General features: G+C 38.5%; 1 protein-coding gene across 2 annotated transcripts; it reads left to right on the forward strand.

Annotated features, from left to right (window-relative positions):
- The first annotated feature begins 3,371 nt into the window (after positions 1-3,371).
- LOC140140875 (uncharacterized) lies at positions 3,372-11,509 on the forward strand. Of its 2 annotated transcripts, none has more exons than XM_072162624.1 (2): positions 3,372-3,468; positions 9,174-11,509. In XM_072162624.1, exon 2 carries the CDS (start codon positions 9,210-9,212, stop codon positions 10,527-10,529), a length of 1,320 nt encoding a protein of 439 aa, XP_072018725.1. In that variant the 5' UTR covers positions 3,372-3,468; positions 9,174-9,209; the 3' UTR covers positions 10,530-11,509. The 2 variants fall into 2 exon arrangements, with proteins under 2 accessions (XP_072018725.1, XP_072018724.1); XM_072162623.1 differs by having other exon boundaries at positions 3,378-3,473.
- The last annotated feature ends 236 nt before the right edge of the window (positions 11,510-11,745 follow it).

Below are 11,745 nucleotides of genomic sequence, written 5' to 3' on the forward strand. Positions count from 1 at the left end.
ATTTAGACCATTAAGATCATCTCCAGTTATTGGGGGGACCCCCAATTTTTTTTTTATCTTATTGAATATTCTGATCACAAAATTTGAATTTCAGCTCATTGGGTTATCTAATAGAGGGGGAAAAGGCTTTTAAAGACCCCCTACCCATATAGGTTTACGTGCTATGAGCCGTACAACATTCGATATATTCGGCTTTTATTGAAGATGATCCTTTTATTTAACCACGAAGATCGTATTCAGTTATTGGGTGACCCCCCCATATTTTCCTTTATCTTATTCTGTTCACAATATTTGAATTTTAGCTCATTGGGCTATCTAATAGTGGGGGAAAAGGGCTTTTAACCCCTCCCCCATAGGTTTATATAAAGGCTTTTATTGCAGATGATCCCTTGATTTAGACCATGAAGATCATCTTCAGTTATAGCCCCCCCAATTTTTTTTCTTTACAATATTCTGTTCACAATAATTGAATTTGAGCTCATTGTGCTATCTAATAGCGAGGAAAGGGCTTTTTAAAAGAGCCCCCCTAAGTTTATGTGCTATGAACATACTGACATATAACAACACATCGGGCCGTATAATAGCGGGGAAAGGGCTTTTAAAGGCCCCTACCCGATATAGGTTTACATGCTATGAGCCGTTGTGATGTGCCCTGAGTAATTTAATTTGATGATTTATCTCTGTGTACAATTAAAATCTATTTTATGAGACATTTTAGGGATTCCCTTTCTTGCATCAACTTGATCAAAAACAAATTGAATCATTTCTAATTTTGGATCATATGGTAATACCCCTAGAGATTGTAAATTGAAGATGATGTCACGGGATTCCCCTCAGGAAATGATGTCATGTGAAAGGTTAATGTTAAAATTAAGACTTGGGAATTTCCCAGACTGCAGGATAGTGTGAAGGTAGTAATAGCCTATTGATAGGATGGGGTTTTTCCCATTGCTTGATATATAAGAAAATGTAAACACAATTATTGTCACAGTTGATAGTGTTGATCTGGGCTAGCTAGCTAATATGCTTACAGTCCAATTCCTTCAAAGAAAGGAAATTGCAAACCAGAAATATTTTATGTAGTGAAAGTACTACTATTTGCCAGTGTTGTCGGAAAAGATCTAGAATACGTCAAAGAACGTACTTCTTCCAAGAAAGGAATATATATTCTTCTGTCGACTTGCCGAAGTCTGGTGTTTTGATTCAACGCAACTGTCAAAATAAGTGGGGACAACTGCATCGCAAGGAGATAACGGCAAGGAGAAAGCAACACCATTTTGTGTGAGGATTTCATACACAAGGATATTTATAAACTCAAGTGTACACTGGACTTCGCTGATTTTCGCAGGACAAGTGAACAAGGATATATTACATCATCGTCCAGAACATTGCAAGAACTTTATGATCACCAGGAAGAAGAATGCTGGCTAAGTACTAAATAGTTAAAGAGTGATTATATTTGATTATTGTGTATGTACATTTGTTGTCATATATTGTACCAATCATAACGTGCTTTCAATTAAAGGCTTAGATTTTGTTAGCTTAACCAACCAGTGTATTTGTGTTGTGCATTCGTGTGAGTTCGGGTAAAAGGTGATTTTGGCCTTGAGTCAAGTACGACTCGTAACACCGTACAACATTATATATTCGGTTTTTTTATTGAAGACAATCCCTTGATTTAGTCTATGAAGATTAACTCCAGTTATTGGGGGACCCCCAATATTTTTTTAAATCTTATTCTGATCACAATATTTGAATTTCAGCTCATTGGGCTATATGAATAGCGGGGGCTTTTAAAGACCCCCTACCCCATAAGCTCCCATATAGGTTTACGTGCTATGAGTATAGGCCTACACAATTTGATAAAGGTTTTTTTTTGAATTTTGATTATCCTTGATTTAGACCATGATGGTCATTTTCAGTTATTTGCGGGACTCCCCCCCATCTTTTTAATCTTATTCTTTTCACAAAAATATTTGAAATTTAGGGAATAATCACAATACGTCAGGGGTACGGAGCATTTTAGGAGAGATGCGACATTTTTTGATTGACTTGAGGGCGGGAGGGACATGAATTATTGACCTGAATAGGGGGGACATAAAATTATAGGAATGGTGAATTCAAGGTGGGGGCATGACATTTTCTCTTTGATAGGGGGGGGGGGGGGTTGCGAAATTTGTGTGCGAAAATATAGTGAAAATCCGAAAATTATAAATCCGAAAATTATAATATTAAAATATAATCATATTATTATTATGTTTATGTTTATTTTTTTCATGATTTTTTTTCGTATTTTGTTGGTTGTTGGTAACTAAACAAAACCAATGATTTTCGATTTTTAGCCTCAAAATCAACAATCAAGTCATTCAATAGGCATGTTCAGTATTAATTTTTGAGCTTGTTGGCGCAACATTAGGCCCCTAACAGTCAATTTTGAGTTTCCCGTCACATAATTTCTGAAAACAAGTGAGGTAACATTTTCATTATTCATTATTCATTATTTGTCTGCCTTTCATTATATGACCAACACACATGTAAAATGTGTTGTTATTTGCCGCTCACTCACTTGAAGATGGATGTTAGCCCAAATGAGATTCAAAAGTATATTTCAAAGAGTCTGCAAGGTTGACAGCAAAATGTATGTTTCTGATTTTGATTTTTCCACAAAAAATAAAGGGCTATTCATAATTTTTTTGCAAATATAACCAGTTTTCATTGGTATTTTTTGGAAAATACCAATAATGAATTCAAGTGAGGGTCAGAAAATGAAGTGAGGGCGGGTGACGGGAAACTCAAAATCGACTTTTCTTGGCCTTTAATAGGTCCTATAGGGCTAATTATGCAATTTAACGTATTAATTTAATTTTGTTTTTGTTTGTTTTGTTTTTGTTTCTATCAACAACACATTTAAAGAACCACCGTCCCACTTAACCCAAGTGGATTTGTTTGGGGTAAGTGAGATTACATTAATTTGCATAAGCCTATTTTCATCATGGTTTTCTGCTATCAGGCTTGTAAAAAACATTCTTTTTTAAATAACAATAAATAATTTAAATATAGGGCCTACTTTATATTATCCCTCAATTTGTTCATAATTATCAACAAAGATCTTCAAATATTTGTAGCACTTCCACAAACGTGTACATCAACTCCAAAACTGTTTTAGTGTTTAGCCTATTGAACCTGGTAATAATATGTGTTATGAACTCCCCTCGAACTCCCATCGCGTACGCGTTGTGTGGAAATTTGTGCCGGAGCTTGCCGATCAGAATCAAATGTGGCATTGTTCGAATGGAATAAGTGCACCCAATAGTTTTCCTATAAATTGATTATCGCAAGTGATCACTGGGCTGGGCTTACTTCACACGGGTGAATCGGGCATCGAATCCAAACAAAACGATATAATTTTAACATCATTAATTAACTATAAATGCATGAAAATTACTACAAAAAGGATTCCAGTACAAGGTACGGTAAGTTAAGTACGATTTGCCAATTGCTTCATCAAGGTACCACATACTGAGGTTTTAGAAATCAAACAGTACCTAAATCGTTAAGCTTAAATTTTGCATTCATTTCGGGATCATTCATCATGTTCATGTCATTCATGATCATCGTCATGGACGGTAATGTTAGTACAACAAGTCATACCTAGAATATTTTCTCAATTTGACTTTTTACCATACCACCCAATGTCAAAATTATCGTATAGATAAGGCTAATGAAAGTTGATCCCCAGTTTCCCGTTACATAGTTTTTCATGACTGGGTAGGTGACTGTTTCATTATTCATTATTCATTATTTTCAAACTTTCGTTATCGGTGCAAAGTTAATTACGGAATGCTATGTTTTGAGGCCCAAATAAAATAATAAAGTATAGTTAGTAATGACCATGCTTCACTTCAAAACAAATTTTAATTAAGCACATCTTCTTTGGAATCTTCAAATTAACCTATAGGTTGTGCAACATATGAAAGCACCAGAAGTCCATGATAGTCTTTGGAGAACCACTTTTCCATATGGTCGCATGTCACAAATAGGTCACCCAAAAATGGGGGAGCCGTAACATGAAAATGCTTTCTTCACACTTCAAGTTTGGTTTATTCTAAAAGTATAGTACCTATTGTGGAAAGTTTGGTGTCATTTTGTAGATAATTATGTTCTTTATCAAATACAAACAACCCCACGTCAATTGGACAACAACTTTAAGATTTATACTTCAATATGTAAGATGTGTCAATGGGGAGCAGGCGGGGAGCTGGGGCGGGGAGCCCCATAGGGTTGTACACAAAATTGTGAAAATATGGCAAACTTCAAACCTTTGTATCTTAAAAATTACAACTAGCATGGACCACAAATTGCACATATATCATCCTGGATTGTAGATCTACCTCATAGTAGATCAACTGTAACAAACGATGTAACTAATTAATTGCCTAATTAAATGCTAATTAAGACACTTTTTCCTATATGTTACTGTACAAAGTGTACACGTAATGCTCTGACATTTCTAAATAGCCTATCTTTGGCCCGAATCATCCTGCTTATTCAAAAGTACACATATTTTTAAGGAAATTTGATGAGGAATTCAATTATGCTATTAGTTTTAGTGCCAGAAATGGAGCAAAAAAGTTTTGATTGATAAATGTCATAAAAATTGTAAAATTATTTTACAATTTTTGACCACCCTGTATGTTTAACACTAGGGATACCAAACTCTTTCTTCCTAATTTGTTTGATGGGCCCATGAAATGTCTTTCTGAATCCATATTTATTTTGAGCTACATAGCTTTCAGAAAAGAAAAATATGGGGTTCACTGTGACAAGAAAGATGCTAATTTTGTTGATGTTCCACCCTGTATATTTCTTACCCACCCTGTATTATGATGTTATATTTTGTTGATTTGGCATCCTTGTAATATAAGCTTTCCAGAAATATATACTTATAATGGTCTAAAATGTATTTATCAAAAGTTGTGTTGAAGTGAATCAGAATTGGTGATATTTTCCTCATTTTACAGTATGTTACACAAAAGATGACCAATTCATGACATGCGACCATATAAATACACGGTGTCTGTGTGTTCTATTGCACACTACTTTTTACAAACCAAACTTACTCTCCACAAGCACATCTTTGGAAGCAATATTTATACGGAAATTAGTTTGTCTACTTGCACAAACTGGAGGTTGCTGGTAAAAATCATCACAGGGTGCACGTGTTAATAATAAAACAACCATGCAAGAAATTGACAAATAAATCATTTTATTTATAAGTTTATTTTATTAAATACATAAATATTTGTAAGAAAAGCAGAATAAATTTGACTTCAAATTTTGTTTATTTTATTTATTTTGATGTTGTCTATATATAGCGCGCTACATAGTGCACGGTAGAAATGCTTTCATATTTGTTCATACGCTGGTGCCCGCGAACTTGGCTGCCTCTCTTTGTGTTCGGTCTATCCATTTAGTGGTAGGAGAAACTTAGATGCAGGGAATTCCTAGTCTCCAGTAAATGCGCCCTACGATATCGCCATTTTACCACGTAGTTTAACCCAGCGTTTGCAAAGACTATTCGGGCCGGTCAGGGTCGGCGTAAAAGTGCTTAAAATACGGTCGGACGTGAAAGATGACATTAAAACTATCCTTTTTTCTTAAAAACTTGAAAAATGTGAAATAATGAAATAATGGAAAATAATGAAATATTTGATCGGCATTTTTTTCTGACCGAGTCGGGTAACGGGAAACTGGGAGTCAACTTTCATTAGCCTAAGAGGTTATTCTGTTAATGACTTTCAAATTTGGATGAAAGTTTTTTCGATGGATGAGTTCAGCAAGATTTACATTTTGGACAGTCTAAAATTTTGCTGAAGTGTAATTTTGGCAACATTTTTGATGCAATCCCGCGGCTGTGTTTACTTCTGAAATTCCATTGCGTAACGTATTTATCATTTGAACAGCGAAATTGACATTGGTCCTTTTCACATGACATATTTTATTTAATATTGATTTTTTGCAGAATTTAAGTTATAGTGATAAGTGAATATTGAAAAGATGGTATATTTGCATTACTGTTAAGGGATCTAAAATGAGCGTTTATTGCATTTCGACAGTATTTTTGTGGGACATGAGAGCACCTCAGACCTATCGAATTGCATTCTGAATCTGAAGCATGTCTTTCTGATATCAAATAATTTTCATTTTTGAAAATCACAATATAAATACAAATTTTATGACAAATTATAAAAATATGATATTTTTCAAATGTTTGATATATAACAGTCCTCGAAGTAAGTTATATAAATCTAATGACATATTTTAAAGTGTATGTAGCAGGAGGAAAAGCCGACGGTCAATTGAAAATTTTGACCTTTCATATTGAAGATATGGATTTTTTTCCATAAAAGACCCAATTTTTTTTTGGTGTTTTGGGAAAAGAAATCCATATCTTCAATACTGAAAGGTCAAAATTTTCAATTGATCGTCGGCTTTTCATCCCACCTACATACACTTTAAGTATAAATCATCAGATTTATAAAGTTTACTTCAAGTACTGTTAAATATCAAAAATATCAGTTTTTAATGATTTGCCATAAAATGTGTATTAAATTGCGTAATTTCAAAAATCAAAATTATTTGATATCAGAATGACATTCTTCGTATTCAGAATGCAATTCGATATGTCTGATGTGCTCTAATGTCCCACAATAAATACTGTCCAAACGCTCATACCCCAGCCCTTAACCTGGTTTTAATCAACAATAATATTTTAATCAAGATTATGCAGCAAACGAAAATCGCTAGATTTTCAAGTTTGATTTTCTCGAAATGCGTATTTCCTCCCTGCAGCCTTGCAGTATCCTCCCTGCATCCTTGCAGTATCATCCCTGCATCCTTGCAGTATCCTCCCTGCATCCTTGCAGTATCCTCCCTGCATCCTTGCAGTATCCTCCCTGCATCCTTGCAGTATCCTCCCTGCATCCTTGCAGTATCCTCCCTGCATCCTTGCAGTATCCTCCCTGCATCCTTGCAGTATCCTCCTTGCATCCTTGCAGTATCCTCCCTGCATCCTTGCAGTATCCTCCCTGCATCCTTGCAGTATCCTCCTTGCATCCTTGCAGTATCCTCCCTGCATCCTTGCAGTATCATCCCTGCATCCTTGCAGTATCCTCCTTGCATCCTTGCAGTATCCTCCCTGCATCCTTGCAGTATCCTCCTTGCATCCTTGCAGTATCCTCCTTGCATCCTTGCAGTATCCTCCTTGCATCCTTGCAGCATCCTCCTTGCATCCTTGCAGTATCCTCCTTGCATCCTTGCAGTATCATCCCTGCATCCTTGCAGTATCCTCCTTGCATCCTTGCAGTATCCTCCCTGCATCCTTCCAGTATCCTCCCTGCATCCTTGCAGTATCCTCCTTGCATCCTTGCAGTATCCTCCCTGCATCCTTGCAGTATCCTCTCTGCATCCTTGCAGTATCCTCTGCATCCTTGCAGTATCCTCCTTGCATCCTTGCACCATCCTCCTTGCATCCTTGCAGTATCCTCTCTGCATCCTTCCTCTCTGCATCCTTGCAGTATCCTCCCTGCATCCTTGCAATATCCTCCTTGCATCCTTGCAGTATCCTCCCTGCATCCTTGCAGTATCCTCCTTGCATCCTTGCAGTATCCTCCTTGCATCCTTGCAGTATCCTCCCTGCATCCTTGCAGTATCCTCCCTGCATCCTTGCAGTATCCTCCCTGCATCCTTGCAGTATCCTCCCTGCATCATTCCAGTATCCTCTGCATCCTTGCAGTATCCTCCTTGCATCCTTGCAGTATCCTCCTTGCATCCTTGCAGTATCCTCCTTGCATCCTCGCAGTATCCTCCTTGCATCCTTGCAGTATCCTCCCTGCATCCTTGCAGTATCCTCTCTGCATCCTTGCAGTATCCTCCTTGCATCCTTGCAGTATCCTCCTTGCATCCTTGCAGCATCCTCCCTGCATCCTTGCAGTATCCTCCCTGCATCCTTGCAGTATCCTCCCTGCATCCTTGCAGTATCCTTGCCATATCCTCCTTGCATCCTTGCAGTATCCTCTGCATCCTTGCAGTATCCTCCCTGCATCCTTGCAGTATCCTCCCTGCATCCTTGCAGTATCCTCCTTGCATCCTTACAGTATCCTCCTTGCATCCTTGCATTATCCTCCCTGCATCCTTGCAGTATCCTATGCATCCTTGCAGTATCCTCCTTGCATCCTTGCAGTATCCTCCTTGCATCCTTGCAGTATCCTATGCATCCTTGCAGGATCCTCCTTGCATCCTTGCAGGATCCTCCCTGCATCCTTGCAGTATACTCCTTGCATCCTTACAGTATCCTCCTTGCATCCTTGCATTATCCTCCTTGCACCCTTACAGTATCCTCCTTGCATCCTTGCAGGATCCTCCTTGCATCCTTGCAGGATCCTCCTTGCATCCTTACAGTATCCTCCTTGCATCCTTGCATTATCCTCCTTGCAGTATCCTCCTTGCAGGATCCTCCTTGCATCCTTGCATTATCATCCTTGCAGTATCCTCTGCATCCTTACAGTATCCTCCTTGCACCCTTGCAGTATATTTTGCATACTTGCAGGATCCTCCTTGCATCCTTACAGTATCCTCCTTGCAACCTTGCAGTATATTTTGCATCCTTACAGTATCCTCCTTGCATCCTTACAGTATCCTCCTTGCATCCTTACAGTATCCTCCTTGCATCCTTGCAGTATCCTCCTTGCATCCTTGCAGTATCCTCCTTGCATCCTTGCAGCATCCTCCTTGCATCCTTGCAGCATCCTCCTTGCAGTATCCTCCTTGCAGCATCCTCCTTGCATCCTTGCAGTATCCTCCCTGCATCCTTGCAGCATCCTCCTTGCACCCTTGCGGTATCCTCTGCATCCTTGCAGCATCCTCCTTGCACCCTTACAGTATCCTCCTTTCATCCTTGCAGTATCCTCTGCATCCTTGCAGTATCATCTGCATCCTTGCGGCAGACCCCCTGCATCCTTGCAGCAGACTCTCTGCATCATACAGTGTCTGCTAAGTTACAGCATCGCCCCTGCATACCCCTTTTCCCCTGCATCCAATTTTGAAAGAAAATTGTGACAACGATTATTATTAATTTTGATTCTTTTTTCTTTTATTAATTTCTTTTTATGTAGATTGCAAAACAGCATCCATTTCAACCTGGTATCAAGATGGCACGGAAAGCATCAGGACAGGAGTTCATTGAGCACAAGACCAACATCATCACCAACATTGGTGAGCATTTCAACAATGCAGACATCAGTGATGTGACTTTGACAGTAGGAGAACAGGTATTTCCTGCACACAGGTTTGTCCTAGCAACACAGAGCAAAGTTTTCATGACTATGCTGATGGATGAAAACTGGAGAGAATCTGAAGAAAAGAAGATCACACTTCAAGAATCGTCTGAAGGAGAGTCAGCTTTCTATGATTTCTTGAAGTTTTTGTACACCGGGACACTAACACTGACTATTGATAATGTGTGTGGTATTCACACATTGGCAGACAAATATGATGTACCAGCTTTGAAGGAGGACTGTGTGGGCTTTATGAAAGATGTCCTCACAGGTATCCATGGTGGTTGGAAAGCTGGGTTGCTATGGCTACAGTATGTTGAAAGCTTCCTTCCAGATTTTGTTCCATTATGCTACAGTGCAATCAGAACAAACTTTGGAGTATTTTATGAAGAGGAGGGTAGGAATATCTTTCATAAGTTGACCTATGATCAGGTTAGAAATATTCTGTCTATTCCAGAAATTCAGGAGGAGCTGGTTTTGCCAAATGAGTTGACTCTGTTACGTATTATTGATGAAGGAAAGTGGGCAAAGAGGTTGCTGCCATTGGTTAGATTTTATAACATAGAATTCGATCATCTCCAAGCTTATAAAGCTTCAACGAAGAATAATTTGGGGAAGCACTATAATAAAGCATACCAGGTTTTTGCTGAAAGAAGTAATATTGCAACTAAAGAGCACAAGAGGCGAAGATTGTCACAAGGTTCTGTTGAGGTAACATGCTCATGTGGGACAAGCAGCTCACAGGTATGTCCTCACATCAACCCTAGACTTTACTTGAATCCACCGTTCGGAACATGTATGAGTATGATGGGATCTGTTACAGTGGAACCAATAGACCTTTCAGACTTGCCAGGTTTCTCACAAAAAATACACTTGCCAGTAGGTGCGAACCGTGACAAAGTATGGAACTGTTCTTTGCAAAGAGACTATTCAGGGGACCCCATCTGTGAAAGGTACACTGTAACACCAGCCAAGAGCCATGATGGGAAGCATTTCACATTAGCTGTTATTGTGTTAAAGTGGAAAAATGATGTATTTGAGCAATACGAATATACCATTAAGTATACTGGAGTAGTGACTATGCAGGGTGAAAACACCAATACAATTACGCTCACTTCGCCGCTTCGTTTTAAAGGAAGTTGGGAGATGGGTGAAAACCATGGCATTGGAATGACCATTCTGCTGCACAAGTAAATGCGTCAGTATGAGAATAAATGCAAGATGGAACAGACTGAAGATTCCTATTGAACTGTAACATGAAATGCACAGGGTTCCTACAATTACTGTATTCGACCTAATTAGTACCGCATGAGAACTCTTCGAACTTGAATCTTGTTTAAGCATGGTAGCACCTCTTGCTGATAAAAAATGTGTTTGCTGCACAAAATAGCCTAGGGTAAAAGCTCATCACAAAAATAATTTTGGCATCAGGTTAATTGTCAAATTGAGTTGGTTTTGCATTGACTTTTAAATAACAATATTACCAAATATTTGGGGTAAATAAAAGCACCAAAAAACCTCATTCAGTCAGGGAGGTGTCTTTGATCTCAGCTAGAACATGCCATTAGCAGTAAAGCGTTAAAAAAAAGTTGGACTACCCATTAAAATGCAACTTGCTATGTCCTGCGTCCTACACTACTCAAATTTGATACACTCACCGGAGCGCTTTCACCTAGTCAATCTGCGTCTTCAGCTGATGTTATTGCTCTGAAGATTTGTTGTTGCTAGTAATGTTATTGAGACACCTCAGATGACGTCACAGATGTGGATGAAATCAAGCAAGAAGATGTTGTGTGGTGCCCTTTGGTCTCGGGGGTGGGGGATATCAGCAAGGGGATTTTTGTCACCTTGCCGTATGTGGAAGGCCTCTTGGAACGGTTGTGCCCGGGCGGTTGTGCAGGGCTTTTAACTCTGCACGTGTCAGCACAGCTTTTAAACTGCAAAATATGTTGCGCAGATCTCTTGTCGGGCCAGAGCCAAAAATGGTCATCACTCAACCTAAAATTTAGAAATTGTCACAGGAGTGAATTTCTCCTCTGGTTTAATAGATTACTAACCAAAGATTATGAATCAGCAAAAAAAAGTAAAATGTGCCCGTCAATTTCGGACTGCAAGCAATTAAATACACATGTAGCGCCCTCTTGGTGTGGCCGGACGGAATTGCTAAATTTGATGTTACTACATATTTAAAAAAGATAGGATTTTTTTGTTTATGGTATTATCAAGGTCTTCTGTATAGACAATTTCAGCAAATTTAAAAAAATGTCAGTGGACTTTGCAAAAATAAATAAATTAATTAAAATATGTGTAAAATTCCGTCCCGCCACATTTTGAGGTGATTTTTTTACATTTCGGAAGGGACGAAAAAAAAAAAATTTTAGTCAAAACTTTCCAAAATATCAACTATTAT

The sequence above is a fragment of the Amphiura filiformis genome, chromosome 19, assembly GCF_039555335.1.
Source record: "Amphiura filiformis chromosome 19, Afil_fr2py, whole genome shotgun sequence".
In the NCBI taxonomy this organism is placed as follows: domain Eukaryota; kingdom Metazoa; phylum Echinodermata; class Ophiuroidea; order Amphilepidida; family Amphiuridae; genus Amphiura; species Amphiura filiformis.